At 39.0% G+C, this 27,406-nt stretch overlaps 5 protein-coding genes across 7 annotated transcripts; 2 read left to right on the top strand and 3 right to left on the bottom strand.

Moving 5' to 3' along the window:
- Window positions 1-791: 791 nt before the first annotated feature.
- elovl8a (ELOVL fatty acid elongase 8a) lies at window positions 792-9,008 on the bottom strand. The gene is made up of 8 exons (XM_085438441.1): window positions 8,996-9,008; window positions 5,080-5,136; window positions 4,795-4,982; window positions 3,944-4,024; window positions 3,130-3,186; window positions 2,926-3,040; window positions 2,681-2,808; window positions 792-959 (listed from the first exon to the last, which is right to left on the bottom strand). The coding sequence occupies exons 1-8, from the start codon at window positions 9,006-9,008 to the stop codon at window positions 792-794; spliced, it is 807 nt and encodes a 268-aa protein (XP_085294567.1).
- selenop2 (selenoprotein P2) lies at window positions 8,660-13,107 on the bottom strand. Of its 2 annotated transcripts, none has more exons than XM_085438439.1 (5): window positions 13,027-13,107; window positions 12,156-12,414; window positions 11,242-11,454; window positions 10,815-10,923; window positions 8,660-9,668 (listed from the first exon to the last, which is right to left on the bottom strand). In XM_085438439.1, the coding sequence occupies exons 2-5, from the start codon at window positions 12,380-12,382 to the stop codon at window positions 9,390-9,392; spliced, it is 828 nt and encodes a 275-aa protein (XP_085294565.1). In that variant the 5' UTR covers window positions 12,383-12,414; window positions 13,027-13,107; the 3' UTR covers window positions 8,660-9,389. The 2 variants fall into 2 exon arrangements, with proteins under 2 accessions (XP_085294565.1, XP_085294566.1); XM_085438440.1 differs by having other exon boundaries at window positions 12,156-12,410; window positions 13,027-13,100.
- A 1,299-nt stretch (window positions 13,108-14,406) lies between these two features.
- On the bottom strand, window positions 14,407-19,212 carry LOC146688299 (uncharacterized). The gene is made up of 4 exons (XM_085439042.1): window positions 18,762-19,212; window positions 18,362-18,521; window positions 17,746-17,921; window positions 14,407-17,561 (listed from the first exon to the last, which is right to left on the bottom strand). Exons 1-4 carry the CDS (start codon window positions 18,909-18,911, stop codon window positions 17,178-17,180), a joined length of 870 nt encoding a protein of 289 aa, XP_085295168.1. The 5' UTR covers window positions 18,912-19,212; the 3' UTR covers window positions 14,407-17,177.
- Window positions 19,213-19,406: 194 nt separating this feature from the next.
- Window positions 19,407-23,198, top strand: toe1 (target of EGR1, exonuclease). Of its 2 annotated transcripts, XM_085439041.1 has the most exons (9): window positions 19,407-19,542; window positions 19,622-19,769; window positions 19,887-19,927; window positions 20,029-20,125; window positions 20,348-20,506; window positions 20,850-20,963; window positions 21,309-21,457; window positions 21,873-22,035; window positions 22,231-23,198. In XM_085439041.1, exons 2-9 carry the CDS (start codon window positions 19,656-19,658, stop codon window positions 22,984-22,986), a joined length of 1,593 nt encoding a protein of 530 aa, XP_085295167.1. In that variant the 5' UTR covers window positions 19,407-19,542; window positions 19,622-19,655; the 3' UTR covers window positions 22,987-23,198. The 2 variants fall into 2 exon arrangements, with proteins under 2 accessions (XP_085295167.1, XP_085295166.1); XM_085439040.1 differs by having other exon boundaries at window positions 19,407-19,769.
- Window positions 23,199-24,444: 1,246 nt separating this feature from the next.
- tmem53 (transmembrane protein 53) lies at window positions 24,445-26,604 on the top strand. Its single transcript, XM_085439784.1, has 3 exons — window positions 24,445-24,779; window positions 25,008-25,111; window positions 25,258-26,604. The coding sequence occupies exons 1-3, from the start codon at window positions 24,725-24,727 to the stop codon at window positions 25,957-25,959; spliced, it is 861 nt and encodes a 286-aa protein (XP_085295910.1). The 5' UTR covers window positions 24,445-24,724; the 3' UTR covers window positions 25,960-26,604.
- Window positions 26,605-27,406: the final 802 nt, after the last annotated feature.

Below are 27,406 nucleotides of genomic sequence, written 5' to 3'. Positions count from 1 at the left end.
ACAAAAAATGTGAGATTCTATATCACTAATAACAAGCTAAGATGTTGCCTTTGTAATGTTGATTTAGCAACTTTTTCATGTTCATTGTCATCTCTATTGAGTTTAAACATAGGAGAGTCAAAACTGATATGCTAGTCTGAGAATTTATTATAAGGTATTGCATATTTGGCTAATCTATTTCTTCCTTTAATGGTCCTTTCATTACTGTCTGCAAAGGTTGGAGAATGGAACTGTCTCGCTTGTCTGCCCAGTTATATTTTTACATCATGACAGATGGGGTGGATAAGTAGGTGGTGGGTGTGGTGTCTCCCCATCGGTAAGAGAGGATTATGTGCTGGGAACTTTGGAGGCAAACACAAGTAGAATAAATATATAGAGAGCATGGAGTGCCATTCTGTATGGACAACAACTGTATGGACTGCCATCCAGTGGGTGTAAAACCTCGAATGGAGATTAAAAGTATTTTTCTAATAGCAGCTGGGGGAGGAAACACAGTTAACGTGTATTAAGTGTGTTTGGGATCTTGCTAGATGAAAAAATAGGACTATTCACTGCACATGAATGTAACCAGCACTGTTGTGAAGCAAACATCTCTTTATGGGGGTAAATATGCTTCACCTGTCTGGTGTTACATTATATTGTAAGTTTATATCCCGTTTTTCATACATAATAAGAATTACCATCCAAACAGTCGCTAAAATTAAATGATCAGGATAGCAAACAAACAGAGATGGATTTTTGTTTCTTTTTATTTACTTTTTTCCCTCTCTCATAACAGTTTTGAGTTTGAGTTAAGTTTTCTTGTTCTTTTTGACGAGGTAGCTTCTGTAGTAGAAGTTACTGAAGAGAATGATGAGGCTGAGAGAATATGCCAAAACAGTGATGTTCATATAGTCAGGGAAGTCACAGTCAGCAAACAGATTGTAGCTGGTATGGATAGTCACTATGAAAAACTGGAGCTGTAAAGAGAAACAATAGCATGATGGTAGACTTCCAGGGCACTGAGTACAAGAAAATTACAAGAGGATGGTCATGTAAGAGATGAAAGCAGTAGGGGATAACAGTTAGGCAATTTTCATACTTGCTATATGAGCTATAAGGCTTGAACACTTTCAGCAAGTTCCTCTGTATATTTGGTGTAGAGTGGTTGGAGAAATATCCACAGTCTTGTATATAGAAAATGGACAAAGCCATGTTGATGTTACCAAGTTATTAGTGAATAATGAATAATGAATTAGTGAATGGTTGTCTTGAAGGGGCTCTTTTACCTTTCTGTTTTCAATCGACAAGAAAGGAGTGAAACAGAGGGGCACTACTTGCTTATAGGGTAGTGACATGCCAGACACATGGGCAAGCTTACTCTCTCACTGGACCATAAGTTACAATTTTATATATAATATTATATTTTATATAAAAAAAAACCTGAGTTAAAATTGAGTTGTCTTCAGTGTGACTGGAAATCAGTGGTTAAGACCATAAACTGTCCCAGAAAAGACAAGCAAGAGTTATTTTCCCACTGACCTTTACAGAAACCAGAGAAGTTTGCCCTCTGCTGGCCATTAAAAAGAATGCTTACTTAAGCCCATCTTTTACATACAGTCTATGGAAATGACTCCAAAGTTATTCTTTAGTTACTCGTAAAAAGGAATGAAATTATATGTAATATTGATAATGTCATTATTAATCTTACACCCAGTGATGCTCACATGGAAACAAAAATAGTAAAGATTAGTTATCTTGCAGTATGTGGTCGTTTCTCAGTAACATATGTTGATATTTCTTGTGTAACCATATACATATCATTTAGATACTATGCAATATGACTGTTTTTTTCTTTCTCTTTTATAAAAACAGAGTAGGGTTGTCAGCAGAGAGTAACACGGGCAAAAGTACTCATTAAAAAAAGAAAATAAGTCACCATGTGAAGGTGTCCATTGGATTCATAAAGCTAGTCACGAGTGAACTACCTCAGCTTCAGTTAACTAAATTGTAAAGACAAGTGTTAATGATGGCTTGGGGGTCGTTTTGAAGGTCAGTGCAATTCATGTCACAGAATGGCAGTCAGGCACCATACTGACCTATATAAGCTGAAGCCATAAGGGAAAGAAAAAAATACAGGATGCATTGTCTTTTCATTAGACTATAAGTAGAAAACAGATGGTCCAGTAGTTAGCTGAGGAGCATCAGTGCTGCTAATCTGTCTCGTTTTGCCAGCAGTCAGTCAGAACAATGACAAACCAATCAGGAAGCCTACACGTTAAGCTCATCAAAACCAAATTATTAAGCCTCTGAGATCTAAGTCGTCGTTGGTGATGACTAAGCCTATCAGAATAAGGACTTTTTGGTCTTATTTAAGTGTGAGAGAACAAAGAAAATATTTCTAACTGACAAACATCCACCACTTTTTATATTTTTTCCCCATAAAGCCAGTTCTGGCTTTTTCAGGATTATCACCTTTGATGGCTTAGTAGTTGTTGTTATTGTACAAGCTTCTAAAGTACACATAGCAGAATCAGGAAGGTGACTGCCTTTATGCTACAGATAGAAATACAGACTGACGGCTTAATGAACCATAATGAACTATCCAAAAACATAAAAGGGAGCTAAAAATTAAGAGGAGATCATTTTTAAGTTAGAGGATGATCACTGTAAAATGAATGTGAATGAGATGCATACAGACCAGCTGTAGGGTGGTGAGGTAACGTTTCCACCACAAGTATTTGGTCATGCTTGGTCCCACAGCTGCCAGGCCGTAATACATGTACATCACTATATGGACGAGGGAGTTAATCAGACCTATCAGGAAAGCTGTAGACAGACACTCTGAATGAGAACCATATATTATCTTCTTGAATATTTCTGTTTGCTGCTCAAAGACTCTTATTCACAACATTTTGTAAAACTGGACTAGTGGGTTGTACTCACACTGTCCACCAGCCACATATTTAACCCCAGCCCACCAGTTGAAGATCATTGTGGCGTGGTGGTAGACATGGAGGAAGGTCAGTTGACTGTTCTTCTTCCGTAGGATAAAAAATATCTGAATCACAGAATCACACAAAGACAGTTAGGCAGAAGCATCTTGCAGCCATGAAAACACATGCTCGTATAAGCTTGCTTGAAACTCACAGTGTCACAGAGCTCTATAACTTTGGAGAAGTAGAACCACCAGCACACTCTGGCCATCTGTCCAAAATTATAAAAAGTACATTATTAACCTTCGTGCACTGCAGTTCAAACAATTTTAAATATATATATATATATATATATATATATATATATATATATATATATATATATATATATATATATATATATATATATATATATATATACACAGTTCTGTAAAATATATTGAGCCATGAGCATTCTTTACAGTTCTCTATGAAAATTGGAAATGCAGAGATTTACTGAAATATGCAAACATAAATGGAAACAATTCTGTACAATTCCAATGAGCTGCAAAGTCCAACTTTATGAACACCTTTATTCTTAAACACAGCCTCAACTCTCTCAGGATACTTTCTTATAATGTTTCCTACTTCTCAAAGACAGGACTGTCAAATGCTGTTTATCTGATGTAGACAGCTTTTTAGGCCTGCCACCTCTTCTATTATGACATGATGTCAGTAACAAAGGATCCAATTTAAAATTGGCTCTTTGCTAAATTGTCTATTATGTGTAGACAAAACACTGTCTCATCAGTTGGCGTTAAGTGGGTTAAAAAAACAAAAAAACTTTCTTTTGAAAATGGTCAGGTACAAGGACTGGACTGAAAATAAGTGAAAAAGCAGCCAATGTTCAAAGATAAACTTCAGAAAGCCTGGAGAGCTATTGCTCTGCAAAACAGTCTAGCTGCTCAGAAACAAAATCCAAAGAAATGGCTCGACAGTTTTTTCACAGTAGTGTACATGTCAAAATTAATTTAGTGAAAAACATTTACCCTCATGGCCAATGGGCTGTCACTGTAGTCCACTGGCTGGCACAGCAGACTGTATCCTGCCAACCAGGAAGAGGTTGTAAACTGTAAAGAGAAAAGATGCTCTCATCACTGCTTGTTTTTTCTTTCATTTAGCAAAATGACGTTTCATTAAATAGGTAAAAATCCTTTACCAAATATTCCGTGAAGGAATAGGACACATGAACCATGCGGGACTATTTGATCTTTAAATCATGCTGTACACGGTGAAAATGTAGCCACTGATGCGCAGCACAGACTCCCAAACAGAGCCGATGGTAACATGTCTGTTTACACTCCGACAGATGTGGATTGCTTTAGGCGGTGTTTCTGTCCAAAATTACCTATATTAAACTATTTTATAGCTCACATTAGGATTTTACAGATTCACAAACTTTGACAGCCATTTGGACGGTTTATTTTTTTTTATGATCTATTTGCTCTGTGTGTTTTATATGCCAATAACTGTTTTAAGAGAGTTGACATGCAAGTACTAGAATCCACCAGCTACAAACTGCTACAAACTGAAACCACTGGGAAGTGAAGTGAGTTACAGTGATTATCTCAGAAGAGTGGAAGGTTCTGTTGGCATTTATGTATAACTGGACCCAGAAGAGATACAGCAGGGATTGAAGGACACCCCCAGTGGTTCTGTGTCCATCCCCCAAAACATCAGAGCTCTTTTGGTCCCATGAGTAACATCTAAACAACATTAAGCAGGTGGTTTTAGTGTCATTGGAAGTTATATTATCCTATACTGACTTCCTTTTAGCTGCTCTGAATTCCCGCTCCCCGTTGTCTTTTCCGATAGTTCCTTCAAGCAGTATGGTATTTACCTCATAGAACATGTAGGCAGACAGGCAGACCATGGCAAAGTTGTAAACTATCAAGACAGGTCTGAGGTTGACTGGCTGCCTCCTTGCCATTAGCTTTGACCCCACCCATATAATGATCAAGTAACACAGGAAGACACAGCTAATTGGCACAGGAGAATAGACCAGAAGCCAGTTGTCTGTCCTTTTGTCTAAATGACAAGAAGGTGAGAGAAAAGCAGAAAGACCTTTAGAAAAAAATAAACTGCTAATCTCTGAGAAAAAAAATGGGTAAATTAATTTACATGCCTCCTTTTTCCAAAATCCCATGGTAAAATAACTGGACTTTCTGCCACACAGTGAGCGCTTGAAAATCCTGAAACAGAAAAAAACGAGAGAAACTTTGATTTGCAAAGCTGAAGCAAACACTAACGTTTTAAAATGAAATAATATAAGTCTCTCACAAAAAAACAGAAAACATCAAACACCTTTTTTGGTATAATGATCACACCTGCTTATATGGCATTTATAATGTTCTACATTATTGATTTTTCTAATATTGTGTTCATTCTGCAAAGGCCAAACATGATTTGTCACTGCATTAAAGTTTCATTTTGTTGTATTGGACTGGACGAGGTCTGGTTTCAAAACCCTCATCATAAGATGATGACTACACATAAAGTCATTTGCCGGTTTTTTGGTACAAACCACAAAATGTACTCATATAAACTTTTTTATATCAGTACAACTAACTGTTCCCAGCACTTTGCACGCTCATAAATAGTACTCTTCTCAAAAAGTACTTTGCAACAAACAACACCTCGCTGCAAAATTGATTAAACTACCAGGAGATAATCTGGATTACAATTTAAGGATTATGTGCACTAATCCAAACGTATCTCTTTTGATAATGGATCCTCTTGACTAATAATCCTCTTGATGACTGGCTGACTGATGTGGACGACAGGGTGACACGTGTCCTGGTGTGTATTACAGTGCTGCCATCTAGTGTCTGAAGATGAAAGTTGCGTGCACAGCAGGTGTGTTTCTCTTTACTTCACCATCAGACTCCTCTTGTGGTGTTGCGCATGTTTGCCTCAGGCTTGGGTAGAACTTAAGAAATATACAGTCTTTTTACAGATAAACTGGATCACTACTACTCTGAACTGCTATGTCTCAGAAGAGTTGATTCATTAGTTTCATTATTATATATATAAAAAAGGGAAAAAAAATACAAGAAGGGGGAAATCTGTATAAACCTCCTACTGGACTTTGCCATGGGATCAAAGAATGGAAATAAATTAACAACCCTTCTTTTTCCAGGCTAACACATGCTTCATCCACCATCAATGAAGCCAATGCCGAAGAGTCCGAAAGTGCAGTTCTTCTAATGACTTCCAAAGAGTATCCGTCCCATTAGACTACCATGTTAAAATGTCACTCATTAAAATAACAGGTATCCAGCCTGGCAACTATACTGGTATTGAATTTGAGCATGTATGTAGTGTTGGTGCCTTTAATAGTATTTTTACTGGAATTCTAAGCTAAATAATGTGGCTACAGCAAGTTGGTGCTCCAGTTTTCATGTCTTTGTGTTGCACCTATACTGCTGATGGATGCAGCTTGTTAGCCAAGCTTGCTAGCCTTAGCTGATGACTTTGCATGGCACTCTCATGGGAGTGGGGAGTAAGGGATTACTATTGCAAAAACGGTAATGGGTGGGCAGGTGCATCTCCAACAGCATCACCATCAACACAGGAGCAAGGCACCATGTACATTTCAATTCCTTTAATTTTAAATATGTTTATATTGTCTATCCTGTAAAATAGTCAGATATCTATTCATATTAATGTACAGAATTCACCTGCTGCTGCTACTACTGCACATTCACCCAGTGTATATACTATATATATATATATATATATATATATATATATATATATATACATATATATATATATATATATATATATATATATATATATATAATGTTCTTCCTCTACACCCCCCCCCCCCCCCCCCTCAATTTTTGCACATGTCGAGGAGCGTGTCAGGCTACATTTCACTGTGTGTTATACTTGTATAACTATGCATGTGACAAATAATAAAGAACCTTGAACCTTGAACCTTAATTAGATTACCGTTACTTTCCCGTAGGACCGCTGCGTTACTGCGTTACTAAAACCGTGATTTTTTGCGAGAATGTCTCATGACAGTGACATAAGTGAGTGCAACGTTTGTGACAACAGCTGTGTGAAGATCAACAATGGATGATATATGGAGTACGGGAGAGAGTATGAGCATGCAGCGTTTAAAGCGTGGAAGTACTGACCTTACTTTGAGTTTGATTCCATAAAAAGTGACAAAACGATTAGTGTCCGTTGTGCGTGGGAAGAAAACTTATTTTTACAGCGAAAAAAACCCCTAAACAAGCACCGAGTGCGCAACGACGTAATGGGAAATTCACAGAGAAACTCGCGGATTCTTCCACTGACCGCTGTAGCACACCTGCACCAGGGTAAACCTCCGCCTACCCTACTCCTGCTTTACAGGTGAAAATAGAGCAAAAGGACCGCTAGTCTTTGATTTTATTTATTTTCTGCTGTGTTTTACTTGCATCTATTTGAAAGACTGAGTGTAAACACAAAAAATATTTTATTTTATGTGCTGGAATGTGCAGAAAATAGGTTTAAATGTTAAACTAATTTCTTCAAGCCAGAGAATGTTGCATATAATTAAATTTTTGCTTGATGCATAAAGTTAAAAGATTAGAACTGATAAAACAAGTTAAAAAAAGAGACTTTTCCATTTGATTACATTTTGTATGATGGATTATGCAGAAAAAGTAGAATTGGACTGAAAGATCTATCGCTTTATCACCTCTTCAGGTTGTAAATCCTGCTTTTAAAAAGTAACTAAGTAACTAAGTAAGTACTTTTGAAAATAAGTAATCAGTAAAGTAACAGGATTACTTTTTTGGGGAAGTAATCAGTAATTAGTTACTGATTACTTTTTTCAAGTAACTTGACCAACACTGTTCATCAATAACCAATAATATGCAGCGGTGAGGAGATAAATTTGTTCTTTAACAGTCTGTTAATATTAAATGCACTCTGCTACTTCATGTAAGTTAAAGCACTATTTAGAAGCAGCAGGCTGTGTGGCCAAAGCTAGGCTAAGCAGTTAAGCCTTACCTGTGTCCTCATAAGGATTTACGGAAAACAATCCCTAACAGAGCTGAACAGAACTCCTATGTGCTAAGGTTTAACGTGTAGAGTAGTACTGAAGGGAAAGTTACAAGAAGATACTTTCAAGACCAGAAATATACAGTATTTCAAAATAACAGCATGAGCCTATGCATCTTCATTTATGCAGCAGTTATCATTAAGATAACAGCTTTTAACCACAGCAGCCTCCAACAATGTGAGGAGAATCTACAGTAAACACAGCTGAAAATAACATTCACATTCAAAATAACATTCACTTTACCTTCATTGTGATGGTCTATAGCTGTGATTTCTCTCTTCAGCTCTGTCCTGTCAGAGCATGCGGCATCTCAGTCAAGTCCTAAGCAGGACTGAGTCAATCAGTGTGTGTACTACGGTGTGTAACTGCCAGCTAAATCCTATCTGAAAATGCTACTGCAAGTGTGACTGAAGAAAATTCAAAATCATATGATACAAAATGTCAAATAAATTCAATATACAGCTTGAATTTTCACTTAATAGATAAAATAATAAATCACTCGGTGTCTACATAACTAGCAACAGACCATTGGTTTAAGGGAAAAGAAGAAGTTAAACTAAATTAATTGAATCCATTTAACACTGCCTTGCTACTGCCAGGTTTTTGTAATTACTAAAGTTAAAAAGGACACATACCATAGACGTAAGACAGAAGAGTCAATTTTAATGTTAATTTTTAATAAAAATCACTTGGTCTCTATATCTGCTTTTTTAAACAAAACAATTTATAGTTTCTTTCCACACTCTGAATTCATAAGAAGAAACATGAGTCACACAGCAAACATGCAGTGAATAACAGTGTGGGCTAAGCCTGTAGTGGATAAGGTGGGTCAAACAGAAGCGAATACTATGAATGTCTTCTACATGCAACACAGTGTCTAATAATTACATATGATTAGTATACTCAGTTTTAAATAACCTCCTGTATTCCTTAAATGAAAAGTTGCAGCAAAGAACAATTAGCACACACAAATCACTACAAATATTCATCATGAATCATGCTATTAATGGTAGTAATATCCCCTTTAAACAGTAATCTGACAGAGGTTTGCTCAGCAGCATTGCACACCCTCCCCTGGCTCTGTGTGGGTGACAGTAACTCTTGATCCATCCCATCTCACCACACACATCCATCCACAGTTTTCTGCAAGCAGCTTTTACACTGCGGACTTCATTAATGTGAGGAGATGGTGGAGAATGGTTACTTTATCCACACAGAGATGTGGAGTGTGGAAATGCCAGGAGACAAACCACAGTATAATCACTGCTTAATTAGACAATACAATAAAATAAAAATGCACAAAAAACATTCAGATTCTAATCAAACTACACTAAAGCAAATTACAAATGTTAGTTATCAGTGCTGCTGCCAGATTAATGATCATGTTGGTGCTGCTGATGGGGGGAATGGTGGTGGTGGTGATGAGAAGTAGAATCACCCTGATCCTGCTGATGTAGCGACTGATTCTGGTGACTGGAATGTTGATCGTGGTGGTGTTGATGAGAGGGGGGGTCATCATGATGATGGTCGTGGTGGTGGTGGTGGTGAGTCCCTCCAGAAGCTGTGTCTGCCACTTCTGAACCTTCGTCAACAAGCTGAGCGGTGCCATTCTTTCTGATGTTGTTACCACCGACAGATGAAGTAGAATTATGCTGGAAAAGAGGAATACACAGTCACACACACCATATTCATTATTCTTGAGTTAAAGCTGCATCACACTCACAATTGTCACATTTATTTCGGCCACTTGGCGGCAGCATATTGAAGTAATGGCACAACACTGATGTAGTAAAATGTTATCAACTTGCTATTAGCTATCATTAACATTAGCTAATGTTTCTGATTAATAATCTCTACCTTGTTTTTAGTCAGCCTCATTTCTGTGAAATGCTCTGCTGTTCTTAAAACCCAATTTCTACTTTTTCCTGTTTTTTTTTTCAATCAAACCAGTTTTATTCCCAATATTTAGGGCCAACTCAAGACAACTCAACTAACTACAAGAGGCCAATCTACCAATAAATCCCAGTCAAGTTAATGTGAAGCTGACCAACAATTCCTTGCCAGTTCCTCACTATGAAAAGGAAACATTACAGAACATAAAAATATTGTGTAGTTTATCCATCCCTCCATCCATTCATTCATTCATCCATCCATTCAGGCATCCATTCATCCACCAATCTAGTCATCCATCCATCCTTCCATCCTTTCATCCAACCATCCACCCATCTTTCCATCCATTCATCCATCCTTCCATCCATTCATCCATCCATCTAGTCATCCACCCATCCAGTCATCCATCTATCCATCCATTGATCCATCTATCTATCCTTCCATTCATTCATTCATTCATTCCTCCATTCATCCAACGATCCATCCATCCGTCCAACCATCCATCCATTCATCCTTCAGTTCATCCATCCATCCATCCATCCATCCATCCATTCATTCATTAAACCATCCATCCATCCATCCATCCATCCATCCATCCATCCATGCATTCATCCATCCATCCATCCATCCATCCATCCATACTTTCATTCATACATCTATCTATCGTTCCATGAATTCATTCATCCATCCATTCATCCAACCATCTACCCATCTTTCCATCCATCCATCCTTCCATTCCTTCATCCATCTATCCTTCCATTCCTTCATCCATCCATCCTTCCATGCATCCATTCATCCCAGATGTCATAGGATAAATGACGGGGTACGCCCGGGTCTGTTGATTAGTTCTGTGAACTATAACATTGGACTTCATTCATTTCGCACACATTTTTCCACTGATCACTCACAGTGCAGTTACAGATATTTTTCTGATAAGTTGCTCTGATTGCAGCCTCTACGAATGGGTGATGCAGAAAACTGTAAGGCATCACTATATGAAAGGTGAGGAGACCACACCTGGAGAAAATGAAGCAGAAAGAGAGGGAGAATTGAAACTCAAATTCATAACGTCCACATGATGCATATAAATATGAAATGTGTGTGGAACTAAAGGAAGAACAACTTTTTCCGTCTGCATGGGGTTTTATACATGTTCTCTCCTCTACTCCTTCATGTACACATCATACCATTATCTACATTACCCTGTTTTAAGTCCTGCTATCTATGTAACCGTTCACATGCATGATTTAAAGCAAAGTTCAAACATTTAAAGTGTTTTGCCCTAAATAAAATCAAAAATATGAGGTAAATGTCATGAGGGCAGGTTCATCTCACCTGTCATAAACCAGGAAGTCATCTTTGTCTCCGTCCAGAGCCTCCCACACGTCATTTTGAAGAGGTTGCTGCTGAAACACGGGGACCCCGGTGGGAGCACTTCTCTTCAGCTCCCAATACATTGCTCTGGAATGAGCGTCACGCTCATTTACTATTATGAAAGACACCTCAGTCATGTTGCTGCGATTCAGCCTATCACGCAGGCCTCCAATTCTACGGATGAACAGATGGAAGAGAAGATAGAGAGCTGGGTATAATCTCACATCGCTGTTAATCTGGACAGTTGGAAAAGGTTTTTCTAGAATCACAGGACGTCAAAGCCTCGACTCAAGGAACACGGAGGGCTTGTCTGTCTTCAAGTTTTAAGAGAAAAAAAATAAAAGGATGATAAATCTTTACTACACTAATTGTGCAGCAGAATCATGTTCAGAGGCTTATAAGAGGAATTCTGAGCAACTGTCTCTCCACAAGAACACCTTTTGTACAAAGATCATGTTTGTTTTACATTTTTCTTAATTTTACTCTTCAAAATAAGACAAAAAAATCAGCTCGGATTATATGGTCTAATAATACATAATTCTTCTTATATTGTTAATATTGGTATACTGTAATGTTGTATCCGAGCAATTTCAGTAAACACATGAGAAATTTAAGGTCTGTATAAAGATGGTGTGGATTCCTTTTCTGTTTTTCCTTTAACAACATGCTATCTAGAAGTCTATTTAAAATAACTTTTTTTAAACTAAAATACAAATTTGAGGACTATCGGGAAATAGTGTTTCAGAAAATAACAAGACTATAGAGAAAATTGTATTATTAAGAAGCCAGTAAAAAAATACATACAACTGGTTAATGGGTTTACTCTTCAAAATAAAACTTAAAAATAGGAGTTTTAACTATTACAACTTTCTTACTTGGATGCCTGCCTGAGGCAGAACTGTCAGGCAGCCTTCAGCAGCGCAACCACAGCCACGTTTCCCAACAGGTCTCGCATGGGTGCATATCCCTTAATGTCCCACTGGGGGGCAGGTTTGCAGATCCTGGAGGCATCATTGTCCCCCTCCACAATCAGAGTGCTGTGTGAGGCCCACAGCAGGCCTGGCAATGCTGCGAACAGCCACAACATCAAGAGAGAGCCCATTGTCTCTCCCTGGCAGCCTGGACTGTATCTACCTGACAAGAAAGACATTGTGCAATAATTGAAAAAACAAAAACAACAATTTTTTTGCACCTGATGTGAAGAAGTGAAGAGAAAAAATCTTTTCCAAGGCTTTGTGGCACAAAGTCAGGGAAAAGGAGATAGCACATGCAGACTAGGCAGTCTGGGGTTCAATCAGTAGCGCTCAGTCTGATCCAAAAATAATTAAAAGAGCAAAACATCATTGTGTCTGTCTTTACATGCGAAGATAATCTGCAAAAAGAGCCGGGGTAAACAGCGGGCACAGAGGTATTTTGGGGCACATGGAGAACATGCAAGCATCAAAGCAAAGACAGACAGAGACAGACTCAGAGTGTACTGTCTCTCTGTTTCAACGTGATCTGGATCACTTTTGTTAGCTAATTAAAGCCTTTTCGGGTCGCCATTTCTTTTCCTCTCCTAATTTAAATGTTTAGATGTATAACAAGTATTAAAGTGTACAAGACAGGAACAGATCTCTGTGGTTAAACTGCATTAGTTGGAATTCCACAAAATACACCCCTACAATAGTTAATATGTTTGACCTTCAGAACAAAAGACTTAAAGCCTTAAAAACAAACACTTTAAGCCCAAAAAGATGATCTTACCTTTTCTCTTTCTCTGTTCTGCGACCCACACATGCAGACAGTAAACCCCTGTTGTTTTTAAAGCCTTTGAGGCTGACTAGCACTTCCCCCAAATCAAACAGAGACAGAGACAGAAGGAGAGGGGGGAGAGAGAGAGAGTGTATGTGTGAGAGAGAGAAACTAAACAAAGGACTTTATTTGAATGCAAGTAAATTTGAGTAAAATCACACTCTTTATTAATTTAATGGACTACCACAAAATTCTGGTTACCTTGTTGACTGAACAAGCAGTTATTGATTAGGTGGTTATAACTATTGAGTGGACCGATATGAAACATGATATTCATGGTTCCTCGATTCCCTGCACATTTTTGGTAATTCGACTTCTAGGCTATAGCACGGACTCATCTAGGCTGTAGCACTATGTGAAGATCATGTGGTTTTGAGAAAAAATGTAAAAATAATATTTGGATAATTTAGATTTAGTTACGATGAGTGAGATTTAGTGCAGACTTTCCTTGAGAATGAAATCTACCCTTGGTGCTACAAGGGTATCCAAAGGTTTTTACTGAGCCCACTCTTACTCTTTAAAACCGAAAACATTACCACCCACCTCTGTTGTACTTTGTGTGTGGTGTTAAATATCAGATGTTAACTCCACATTACACTATAAAAAGCTGGTGAACACAGTAAACATGCAGTTTTTCAGCTGCTCAATCATAGTTACCTACCTATGCGAGCCAAGCTTTAGAGTGTGCAAAGGTGAATGCCACCATGACAAACACAGGGCACCATTTAAGAAAGAGCTCAAAGGCCAAAAATCAGTGATAATCAACATGAAATACTCAACTTGAAAAAATTTACTAAAAAGAGCTGTTTGATCAATAAATAGGGATGAGCACGAAGACCATGCTTTGTGTGAACTTTGCAAAGTTGATGGTTAATCTTCAAAAATGTAGAAAAATACAAGATCATCTGTTTACACTGACTTAAAGTTTTCTTGCCATTGAAGGTTAACAAGCCAGTTGCAATGTAAATAAATATATTGGCTTTTATGTTACCGATTTGCTCAAAGTCCAACCTGGGTAGCTGTTTGTTTTATGTGGGGAAAAGTAACACACATGACCTGAGATTAAGTTACAACAATGGGATTTAATGAGACTTGGGTTTAAGTTTTATCACTAGTAAATTAATATGCTTTCATTTTTATTCTAGCATCCAATGTTAACTGTTACTGTGAGCTGCCTGACATGGAGAACGTGTATAGCTGCAGTCAGAAGTTTCCATCCACTCATGAGCATGAATGTCATAGTCATTTGGGGCTTTTAACGACTTCTTTGAACTGTTATACGGATGATCTTACAGTTACAGCATTACCTTAATGACTTTTAGAAAAAAAAGATTCCGGTGCACAAGTTTAAATTTATTGGATTTTCTCTGATCCACACAGGATCAAAATTATACATACAGGCTCAAATAGATACATGCATTCATTTAAATCTTTTAATAAGTATTGCTCAAGGTTCTACAATGTCTTTCGACTTCTTGTTGGGGATCATAATTGAGCACAACTGGGAGTTTCTCTTTGCCGGTGTACAAAGGTAATGTTTACTGTATTGGCCAGAAGGTCTCAGGAACTCAGGTATTATAGTTATGTATTTTATAAATTAGGTTTTATTTTTATTTTAACTTTTCGCTTTTAATTTAATTGAGTTTTTATTAGTTTTTGTAGTCTTTTTTGTTATTATTGTATAAAGGGTATATATCAGAGGCAAGATTTAGGAAAATGAGTATCACAAAAAAACCCACAGACCTCCATCCAATACCTCAATAGTCGAGTTTTACCAGTAACGTACCAAAACTAAGTATTTTCCTGTTTTTTTATTTATATTTTAGCTAGTTTTCCAAATTCACAAAATCATGTTACTTTAATCTTTTTTTGCAAGTTTTTATTTCTGTTTCAGTTAATAAAATTGTTAAGTGTGTTTCCACATCTAGTTTAAGTGAACTATAATAACCTCGCAAACAACTATCAAAAGTAGAAGTTGGTCGACTGCTTTGTTAAGGTCTGATAGTAGACCTAAACTGTCCCCCTCAAATGAGAGGAAACTGGTTAAGAACCACTAATGTTCGCATTTGCTATGAACTGGGAACTGCTGGAACACCGGGGTCACTGTGCACAGAGGAGAGATTTTTACATTGCCATGGGAGTGGATGCCAACCAAGAAAGAAGCCTCTGCTTCAAAATCAGCAACTTGAGCCTCACTCATGAATGAGAAATGGAGGCTTTCTGCAGAAAGGTTTTATGGTAAGACAAGACAAAGGCTGAGCCTGTTGGCCTCAGTGACAAGAGGTATGTTTGGAGGAGTAAAGGAGAGACTTTCAACTTAAGAACATTGTACCAGTGGTGAAGTATGGTGATGGTAGCATCATCCTCTGGGTTTGTTTTACTGCCAGTGGTACTGGTACTTTGCACAAAGTGGACCGAATAATGAGAGAGGACTGCCTCCAAATGGACCCAAATGTATTGGAGTCTCAACATCACAAATTAACAGCTAGACGGTTGAAACATGGACATAATTGGTTGTTCCAACATGACATGATCTCAAACACACAAAGCAGGCCAACATTAAGCTGCCAGAATGGCCTTCCCAAAACACTCAACAGTATCGACAATTTGTGGATTAAAAGTCATGTCCGTACCAATGGAAACAGCTACCAAAGCTGTCTGGTTGAGGTACAACTTGCTAAGGGACATTTAATAAAATATTAGTTGAAGTATGTATATATTCAAGCTTCTGTATAAATTTTGAGGTTGACTTAAACTATCCAGAAAATTTGAACACTTCAAAACAGAGCAAAGGGGAAATTCTCAGAGTGAAATTTACACTGTAGTGCAAAATTAGGTTATTCACCAGTGCAGGATTTACTCTTATTTCCTTTTCCATACATCGTTTTTGGAACCTTCTTGAAAAACAGCGAGGGTCTCAGTTGTGTACATGTGACCAAAATAAGGTACAGAAATTCAGTTTTATTAATGCTTAAACTGGAGAGGTATGATTGAACAATATAGTTTGATACTAAACCCATGTTATGGTTAAAGACATAAATCATGTGCTTTACATCCCACCCAAAAAAACAAAAAACAAACCAAAACAAAAAGATTGAAAATAAATAAGAAAAAAAAAAAATCACAATGTCGAGGGAACACTCTGTAATGAGATGTGTCTATATGAAACTTAAATAAAGTTAAATATTCCAAATGCTAATTTTATTATACATGTAAACAGAGCCAGGAAATATCAGCCAAGCTCAGAGACACTTGACTTTAAAAACACAAGCATCAAACTTGTCAGGGTTTGCGCAAATGACTCCTCTAAACAATTCTCAACTACAATCAGTAACAAGCTACATGGTACACATGCTCTGCACATGTTCAAGCTCACAGTGGGTCAGCATTTTCAGAGGTCCATCCCTGTTTCCTGCTGTTCTGCCGTATCAGTGTCCTTTGCTTTTGGTGCTCGTTGCTCTCAGTTGCTTTTATATCGAGAATTGTTTAACAACTCATGACATATCAGATTTTAATGCACACTATACTCTTAGCCCCACGTCTCAATGTGTATGCTTATCATTGTTAAGGGCTCACTTGATTTTAACCCAATCTTCCCCTATGTTGAACTCATTAGTAAACATCTAGCTCCAAAGCAGGAAATGCAGTCTTCTGGTGGAAAGTCTTGTTTCACTTGTAATAAGCTTCACTGTTTCCCCTACCACCTCTGGTCTCATGATGGTAGTTGGATTTTGCCGAGCACCTATTCTGCATTTTAGTCAAGCTAAAGGAAGCTGAGATTTAAGCTGTTTCAAATAGATTCTCTTAATGCCACGCACCAACACCAAAGCTTATATTTTTATCAATACCTCTTTGGCATCAGGGACCTGAAAAAAAAAAAATCTGTATCTGATTCTAGATGGGATAACAGCAGGGTGGGGAGAAAATACTACAAGTAAAACTGTAGGCTAGCCTGAGCATCTCTTATCAGCTGATCACACGCATATAAGCATTTGAGAGTGCAACCAGTTGACATAACAAAAGCAAATTCACGTCAAGTCATTCAAGGAGGAGATACAAAGCACAATAATTCAGCTTTAGTCTTTAGCAATTCACACAAACTGCTAAGAAGACAAAACACCTATCAGTTCTTCCTCATCATTATCTCCAACTTCAGGGGGACTGTCGCAGGTGGCCATGAGCCCCAGGCCTAGCTCTGCCAGCTCCTCGCAGCTCATATCAGTCGTCACCATGATCTTAGTCTCCAAACGGTTACACAGAGTCCTATAGGAGGGTAACGGGTAACCAATCTCTCTCAGGTACTCGTACCCCTTGGTGCCAACTGCACAGCGGATATTCCGGGCTTTCAGGATTGTCTCCGGAGACCAGACAGCACGTCGGGAGCGTTTGGTGAGTGACAGGGCTCGGATCTGATCCTCATACAGAAAATTCTGAAGACCCTTTTCAAGCCGGTCAAGTCGATAAAGACGCTTCTTCATCTCTTCAGCCTGACAGAAACAGGAGTGTATGGTTAGTTTGGGCCATTTTATTGCACATAACACTCATTATTTTGTAACAACTTTCATAATAATTTGCATAACGCAATAAAACCTTACAATGCTCTCCAAAAAAAAAAAAAGAAGCCCAACAGACCAGGCTTTGATTTGCAGGGGAAGTCATCAGCTGTCCTACCTCTTTCTGTAGCCTTGCAGTGTGTTGCATCTCCTGCTCCAGCTGTTTCCTAAGCAGCTGGCAATGTGTGCAGGGCTGCTGATCTTCAGATGTTCTGTCCGCATCTTCCTCCTCTAAGCCAGGCAAAGGGGTGCGTCTGGCATAGCCATGATCCCCGAAATTCAGCTCCTTCTCCACTACACCAAAACACAAGGGAAAAAAGTGCAATTAAATTTCTGAGAACTAGAGTAGAAAAACATCCAAACAAGAAGATATCTTCTTAAATATTTCTGCAGACATGGAGCAATAACTGTACATAGAACTTCTGGGTTTTTCTGTTGAGACAAACATTTCTATTTTTTCTGCAAAATGCTCATCTACATTTACGAGCAACCAGACAACACTGCTTATGTGCAATGTGTTGTTGGGCTGTTTTTACTGTATTTTCCAATAAAAATGCTTTCTACAGCAGTTCATGATGTGAAAAGTAAGAGATAACAGACAACTATACAGTAAGTGTCGTGACCTTTCATACACAGCAAGCATTTTGTAGTTCACCAAAAATCCATCCATTGAATTCAATTCTAATCAGAGTAAAAAGGATCCAGAGCAACTTTACACCTTAGATTTCCAGTACCTGGCTCAGGTTTCAAAGGGTGCAGGATGTAGGGAACCGTGAATGCGGGGTAGGGAGGTTCTCCAACATTGAACAGAGTGGGGATAGCATTAGGTTTCAGCTTCTTCCCCCCAGCTGGAGACCTGGCTATTTCCTCAAACTGGCTCTGCTCAAAATGGTCCTTAAAGAAATGAAGCAAGTGCAAAGAAGACATACACTGAATCAAAATAATGAAAAACCAAAAGACATGAATTATAGATATTATGACAAAAGGTTAAAGATTGACAATTAGCTGAACTCAGAAGATAATTATCCGGTGAATAAATATATAAATCCTAATTCTATTTATTCAATTAATCCATGATTCTAGTCTGTTTAGATTTGGTTCTACTTTTTTTCTATTACTATGTTGTAAACTTACTTGACAGAGTCTGGAGTGAGGAGTTGGTTCAAAGTCCCGTCGACAGTTCACCACCCATTTCTTCTTCCGCACAGGGTCTTTGGGGAACCGAAACAGCTGCTTGCCTATGCTGGTTGAATTGGAGCAGTTTGGAGCGGAGCAGCCACCCATTGCACACACAGTCACAACAAACAGCAACAGCACAGCTAAATGTTAAGTTAGCTTGGCTTACAGTACAGCTCAGCTGTGACTTTTAATCATTACTAACTGCGTGCACGCTCTAAAAACGAGAAAATATTACACTTGCATCAAACGTTAACTTGTGGAAAGCAAAGTCATGCCCTGTAGATTTTTAACAGAAAAAAACCCCACGAAAACAACTTATATCATCTTAACGGGGATAAAATATAGCTGACTTTGTTTGAGCCAAAATGGCGTACTTCCCCACGGTGGTCAAGTATAGTGACGCACTGTTTGTATGCGTCTGTCGGGAATGCCTGATTGAAAATACCACGTACCGCGCAAAAAGCGAAACAGAAGCGGTCAAATGAAAACATAAAGCACACACGCTTGATAACGTTTTACGCTAACTAATTTTAATTTTTGTTTTGCAAGTATTTAGTGGCAAGTGCTCTTTATTTGGAGTCAGGAAACAGTCGAACTGCTGTGAGATATTTTGTCACAGGACCCAAAGAAGCACGTTGAAATGTTTTTGGAAGTTGTTAGCGGTTGATACATTTAAATACTCCCAAAAACAACAGTAGTTAAAGTAAACACTGCGATTTTAAAGACACTGTAACAAGTAAGCGACGAGTAATGTCTCGGAAATCCAGCAGCTGTTAATTAAAACTCTTCCTGAGATAAACTAGCTCATGTTTCAGGTAGTCGTCAGCAACTTTGCAGTTTAAGACAAGCATGGCATCTTCGCTGGTAGTTCCTGTCATTGATGTCCAGAATGAAAACTTTAAAGAGCTTTGGCCTGCTATGGTCGTGGCTATTAAAACGGCGTCCTTCGTTGCACTGGACACGGTAATTACAAGTTCTTACGTGTTGAAAGAATTTGGTTTCTTCCAGGTTTCTCGCCACTTTAGATGCACAGATGGTAATGTGGGAGTTTGCAGAAAATTCACATTCCTGTTTTTTTAGGAGCTGAGCGGTCTTGGGAACAGGAAGTCCTTGCTGGCTGAGTGAGTAAAGGTCTTTCTGAGCTGAAATAGTATTAGTAGGTTGTGCAAGAAGCCTTGGGAAGTAGATGCTTGTATTTTTTCTGGCTCTTGTAATATTTCAGATCCATTGAGGACAGATACAAAGCTATATGTCATGCAGCTCGGTCCCGCTCCATCCTCTCGTTGGGAATCGCCTGCTACAAGAAACTTGATCAAAAGGTGCAAAATGATCCTTTTAGAGTGGCTTAAATGTTGTCATGTACTACACATTAAACCAGTTATTACACCGTACTCATAAGTGTAACATGTTTGTACAGCAGTGCCAGTTAGACTGTTATACACATTTAAATAACGCTATTAGATCTGTATCAAATTACAGAAACTGCCACTGCAGATTTCACAAATGCCACAGGTGATTCATCCTTCCTTCTCTTCCCCCAGCCTGCAGACTCGTACCTGGTGCAGGTGTATAACCTCACCCTTCTATGTTCAGAGGAGTACATCATAGAGCCCCAGTCAGTGCATTTCCTGGTGCAGCACGGATTTGACTTCAACAAGCAGTACGGCCACGGAATCCCGTACTGCAAGGGCAACAATAAGGTAAAGTTTCCTGCTGCTTTGAGTTGTGTCGTCCATTCTGAGTGTTCTGTACCCGCTGTGTTCACTCTGCTGCTTTTCTCTGTTATTTACCACGACTATGTTCTGTCCAGCTCATCACATGTACAGTGACTAACACGCACTTATGCAAAAGCTCTACAAGGATGTAGAGCTTGCTCAGTCAAAAGGTGTACTTACTTTTTCAAATAATATTACATCTGCTGACCTTTTTCTTAAAAAATAAATAAATAAAATAAAAGGTGTCTAACTTATCACGCCAGGGAGGAGTAGTAGGTTTGCCTCTGATGTCAGTTCATTTTCCTCTCTGTTCTTTGTTCTTCGTAAGGGAGGTGCAGATGACCGCGGCGTTCACATCCGAGCACTGTTCACTGAGCTGCTGCGTGCTCGGAAGCCCCTGGTGCTACACAATGGTCTCATTGACATGGCTTTTCTGTACCAGGTGCAAGTTGTTGTCTTGTTTTCACTTTCCTAAGATGTGAAATCTGTTTATGACATTTTCTAAATACCTTTAACATTTATAAAGCATTTATAATAATAGAACTCTTATTTTTACTCTATAAGACTGATGTTTAGCACTGTTGTTTCACATCAAGATGGTCCTGGGTTCACAGCCAGAGCACGTCTGTGTAGTGTACATTTACAATAAAAGGAAAAACTCCAAGGTTAATGCTGCCTGTCTTGGGCCTGGATATGTTTTACAAAACTGATTCAACATTTCTAATGACTTCCTGGTCAAAGAGATGTTTGAGAAGATTGACGAATGTTTGTGTTTTTTTTCTGTTAGAGTTTCTATGCTCACCTGCCCGAGCGCCTGGCCACCTTCACTGCTGACCTGTCAGAGATGTTTCCTGCTGGGATATACGACACCAAATATGTCACAGAATTTGAGCTTCGACTCTCTGCCTCCTATCTTGAGTACGCCTACAAGAAATGGTGAGTAATTTTTATTTATTTATTTATTTTTTGTGTTTTGATTGAATTTTATAGTGGACATTAATTTGCCACTGATATAATTTGCACAACTTGACGCTAATTAAGTTCTCTAAAAGGTAAACAGGACAGTTCCACGTGTGTCCTCTGTGATGTAATGCAGCAGTTACCAGTATGTAAAACCAAAGAACAAAGCCCTTTAACACCTCTTAAAATAATTGATAACTCATTTTTTTTGTAACCTGTTGGCTAAGTCGATGATGAAGGTGCTAAGATTTGGAGTAGAGCAGAAAAGTCTGGTGTCCATAATTATGTCAGTGTACGTTGTCTTTGAAACATTAACCCTGTTTGTCCTTTAAAGCCAAACAAAATCAGCTATCTGTCCCTCTTCTTTCATATCATGTTCTCTTTTCCCCAGTAAGCTGGATAATGGTCGCAGTGTGGACTCCGGAACAAATGGACCTCATGTTCACATAGAGTTCTGTCAGTATGCTGGTCACATGTCCACCTATGTGGACTACAGGGAGTCTCCAGCTGTCGCTTCTGTTGAGGAACAGACTGACATCTGTCAGCGCTTCTCTGTAAGTTTCAACCTTGGATCTTCAGTTGTACAGTTGTGGAAAACTAAAGTGCTCTTTTCTCTCCTGTGTGTGTGTTTTATTTTTTATTTTTTATTTTTGTATGTCTGTTATAATGCAGGAGCCAAATAGATATCATGAAATTGTGTGTGTTTTTACTAATTTACCTAACTTTGTGTTTGTTTGTTTGTCTGCCAGGCATTTGGTTGGTGTCCGAATGGCACAAAGTGTCCGTTATCCCATGACACAGACCGCATCATTTTCCAGGACGAGAAAAATAAGGATGACAAGAGGAAGAAAAGGAAGAGACAGAGAGAGAAGAAGAGAAGTGAAGGAGAGGGCTCCTCCATCTTTGATGGTTCTCCGGAAAATAAAATCCCCAACATGGAAGTGGATCCAGAAGATCCGCCAGGAAACCAGCGAGGGACAGTTGCTGAGATGTGCCCAGATGGTTTGCCAGCAATGGACAGTGATGGAAACACCCCACAGAGTGAAGGAAAGAGCTTGGCGACTGACAGCAAGGGGAACAGTGTGTGTGATGAGAACATAACAACAGCCTCAATTGATGACAGCCGGAACACAAAAAACAACACAAATGATGGAAAAAGTGGCGAAGTGAGTGGGACAGGAGCAGGGAGAGAAAAGACGAATGACCGCTCAGCTGGGATTGAAACCCAGAAGAAGAATGCTGACGCAGGGACACATCGGGCAGGATTTGACGCCTTTATGACAGGATACATCTTCGCCTACTCCTGTACCGTCATCAGGAAGGAAGAAGCTGGAGAAGCAGACAAGGAGCAGGAGGAGGAGGAGCAGTCGTGGCTTCCTACCTGTCTTAACAAGGTCTATCTGAGCGGCAAGGTAGCGCCTCTCAATGTGGTAAAGAGTACCTTCTCCAAGTCGTCCAAGGCCCACATGCAGAAGATGGAGATGGTGTGGGGCAGAAGGTGTTAAATTTTGTCTCTCTTGGTTTGTAAGGAATAAATCCCACAGACTTGGACTTGAATCCAGTGACCATTGGGGATGTTTATTGTTTGAAATATATTTGCTTGTAATTGACCTTCTGTAAATGCCATGGTTCACCCAAATCACATGGTCTCCATACTTGGTCAAAACCTTTGTCCAGATCAAATGAAACCAGTGTCAATATATTAGTTTTTCCTTCAGCCTCAGCTTAATTTGTGTTATTTCAGTGTTGGCATGCTAAGTCATTGTCAGCATTTAGGCATATGCAGTTAGCATTTAGCCCTAAACACAGCAGCACTAAGCTGTGAGTGGACGGCAGGTTGGCTCCTGACTGTGAATGAGAGGACAGTTCTGGTGTAATCATCATTTTATCCTAATGGGGAAATGTTCCTGGAGGATGGAGGAATTGATACCACTGACCAAACTCTCATAGAGCACCACCTTCTAATGCAATCATTAATCCATTTGTCAAATATTACATTTAAGATCCCTTGAGTATCGAGGAATTATAACAACAATGGTGAATGAGCACCCAGTTTCTTAAAATCAATGCAGCTTTGCGTTTGAAAAAATATCCCATATTATGCTTACAGTTGATTAAAAGATTAAATGTGTTTTTCTGCTCTTAAAATGTGAGTTGGCAATCGTCAGTAATTAAGATAAAAACAATCCATGGGTGTGTGATTTATAATTAAAAGGGAAGTTTGGAGGTACAGGGGAGGAATAGTGGATACAGTGAACAAAGGATTTTGAATATGGAGCTGCCAGGCAGGAGGAACATTGGAAGCTCACAGAGAGGATCTATGCATGCAGGGAAGGAGGACATGCAGAAGGTTGGTATGAGAAGGATAGGGTGATACGGAAGCAAACGTACTGTAGCAATCCTAAAGGAGTTGTCAGAAGAAGAAAATCTGTTGGGTTTCTTAAGTGCTATTAGCTGAGCTACAATAAGACAGGCCCCAAATCATCTAATCAGATTTTTACTACTTTAAATAATTGAAGTTATAACATCCTGTGGGTGATTATCTATGAACAATTTGAAATGTGATAAGTGAACTGATAAATTATGCATTTTAGGTTCTACTTAATGATAACATATATGGACTTCGCCATTCAGTTAAACACACATAGAGAGTTAAGTTTGATAAATGAATGAATGATAATGAAATATTGAACAATCAGTAGTTAGGAACTGAACTTAGCTTAATTTAAAATTAATATTTCAAATGATTGTGTTACTTCTTAGATTTTTTTTCCTCAGAAATTATAAGGGGATTTGAAAACCTATTACAATGACAAGTTATCTGAAAAAAAAAAACAGTATTTTATGCACAATTGTTACTTTTTTCTTTCTTTTTCAAGTAGTTTTTCGTTTATGGGACACACACTGAGAAATGACATGAAAGACGAGCTGAACGAGCAGAAGCAAAATTGTAGACGCAATTGCGCCTGGCATGCAGAAGAGGGCGGTAACGGGCAGTAAGGTCATCTTGACGCTGCTGAAAAAAAAGCAACGAAGAAGAAACACTCTGTTCGGGAGGAAGGAGTGTGTGTAGTGGAGAAGCTGGTGACAGTCAGCGGACCTTTAGTGTGCGTGTCTCCTTTGGTTCACACAGGCTTCACCTCAGCGCTCTGTGGCACAGTTACAGTTATTTTTCTGTAACGGCCAAATGAGCGAGATAACGTTAACGTCAGAGAACCGCAGCTGATACTCTAGCAATCAGAAATGGCAGCCGATGAAATAGACTACAACATCGTGTTTCCAGATGCAGGGACGTCGGGTGAGCAACATTTCATTGTACTGTATGCTCATGCCTCTGTTAGCTTAGCCTACACGCTAGCTGTGAATTACAAAGCCGCGTTAAAAATGTGTTTTTCCCCCCCCAAATTAGCTCCAACTGTTTGGACAGTTGGAGCTAATTTAGCCTAGCTTTCTGTAACTGTTTGCCTGATTTATTTTCTTTATTTCTTTGTTTTGTGTGTGTTTTAATCGTGTGCCTTGTTTTCAGAGAGACACTGGCAGGGGACAAAGGAGCCAGTTGTGATACTGTTGGGCTGGGCTGGATGCAAAGACAAGCACCTCTCGAAATACAGCTCCATCTATAATGAACAGGTTCAAACTATATGACACGAGCAAATCACCTGCTCTCATCCCTTCATGAGGATTTTGCCATTATAAATGTTGCACAGGACTGGCCAGTTTTTTATACATCCACTTCTCTCATTCATGCTCATTGTCTTTGTTTTCCATGCTTGCAGGGCTGCGTCACCATCCGCTACACAGCTCCTTTGAAGACTGTCTTTATCTCTGAGTCGTTTGGATACAAGGAGCTGAGAAACACGGCTCTCAAACTGCTGGAGATCCTCTATGACTACGAGGTGGAGAACAGTCCTATTTTCTTTCACACGTTCAGCAATGGTGGCTTCATGCTTTACCGCTACATTGTAGAACTGCTACACAGTGACAAACAGTTCAGTTCGCTGTCTGTTGTCGGGGCCATCGTGGACAGTGCTCCAGGTAGCGGGAACGTCCGTGGGGCCCTGCGTGCACTGACGGCCACCTTGGGTCCAAAAATAAGTCCTGTTTTAAGGTACATCCTCCTAGTTCTCTTTGCTGTGACTGTTTTCCTTCTGAGAATCGTGCTGTACCCGTTGACCAAGTACATTCACAAGAACCACTACGATGCCGTGCAGGACAGGCCGCCCGCCTGGCCTCATTTCTTCCTGTACTCCAGGGATGACCAGGTGATTAGGCACAAAGATATTGAGGGCTTTTTGGAGACTTTGAAGCAGAAAGGTGTCCCTGTGGACAGTTTTGATTTTGTCTCCAGCTCCCATGTTGGCCATTTCCGGTATTTTCCTGAAGAGTATACTCTTAAGTGCCATGACTTCCTGGTTGCCTGCATGAAGGAGTTGGAAGGGACCGAAACAAAAAAGAGACAACACATTCAAAGTCATTGAAATTTCTGCAAAGCTGTCGTATGCAGATGACAAAGGGAAGAAAACCAGACTGCTGAGTCAGTCAGTGTGACACTAGGGTGTGAAATCCTGCCAGTTTATCAAACACTAACTCACATGCTGATGAAGTATGTGAAGCAGTTATATACCACATGAACCTGATGATGAATACAATCCAATCAGTAGCTATACACTGGAGAATTTGAACTCTATCCTTTAGGATAATTTAAATATATTTAATATTGATGTGAAATGTGATTTATTGTAGATTAGCGGTAGTGGTAAGCAGTTTTGAAAATGAAAAATCTGGTTGATCTGTATCTCCGATTTATTAAATTTAATATATACGTGGTTATATTCTAATGGTTTTATATTGAATGAGAATGCAAGGGTGCTTCAAGGAAGGCAGATTTTAAACGTGATTGAATGTTTTCTTCATTAATGGAACTTTGAAAATTGTTGCCACGTAGAGTAAATTCCTTTTATTTTCCTGTGCAAGAAAAAAAAGTAAATACCCAGCCCTAATATGTGAGTTTTAACATGAATTTAATTGAAGGACAAAGCTGATTAACAATGAATGTATATGTCCTCTGCAACTAATGTGTTCTTTTTAACTGACGTGCCTTCAATAAACCTGAATGCTCAGAACATGTTGTAAATTTATTTTGGTAAGATGCCTCGTTTATTTTTGCCAAATAATAGGTCTCATGACATAACGATGTTGTTACATGTTACAAACCATTATGAAGCCTGATTCCTCTTGAGCAACATGGTGGCCATAGTGCAGCATGTTCCATTGAACAAAAGCCGGCAATGAAACCTCTACAGTGGGGAAAATAATTTGATCCCCCTGCAGACTATTTTACTTTGCCCACGAAGAAATGAAAAGTCTCTGTTCACTTGTTTTTGTTTCATTTTAACAGTGAGAGACAAAACATCCACCAAAAGTCCAGAAAGACACATTACATAAAAGCTATTTCTCCCAATGATGCAAAGCAATGTATTTGATCCCCTACAACCAAGCCAGAATTCTTGCTACCCCAAATTGGTTGTGTCCATATGATGCACACATTAAAATCAATCAATTACACGAACTCTTAGTCTCACCTCTCTGTGTCTAAAGCACACCTGTCCACAGAATCCATTTTTAGGACCAAGGATGTCAAAGGATGTTGGAGATAAAGTTGTAGACCCTAACAAGGCCAGAATGGGCTCGAGATCATCAGCAAGAAGGTGAGAATTGCTTGTGCAATTGGAAGAAATATAAAATGACCATCAGTTAACCTCATCCTGGAGCTCCATGCACGATCTTTTCTCATGGAGTGAGATGATGATGGAAAAAGTGGTGGATCAGCCACAATCCCCAAGAACATCATTAGGTAATTAGCCCCGATTTATTTGTCCCCATGATAGAACAGAGAAAACCCGACTAATAGTGGTCAAAACATTT

The sequence above is a fragment of the Copadichromis virginalis genome, linkage group LG18 (genome assembly GCF_057382275.1).
Source record: "Copadichromis virginalis isolate Kocher_CV1m ecotype Utaka linkage group LG18, C_Virginalis_male_GT1.1, whole genome shotgun sequence".
Lineage (NCBI taxonomy): Eukaryota > Metazoa > Chordata > Actinopteri > Cichliformes > Cichlidae > Copadichromis > Copadichromis virginalis.
Note: the sequence above shows the minus strand (reverse complement) of the source record. Positions and strands in the feature narration are given on the sequence as shown.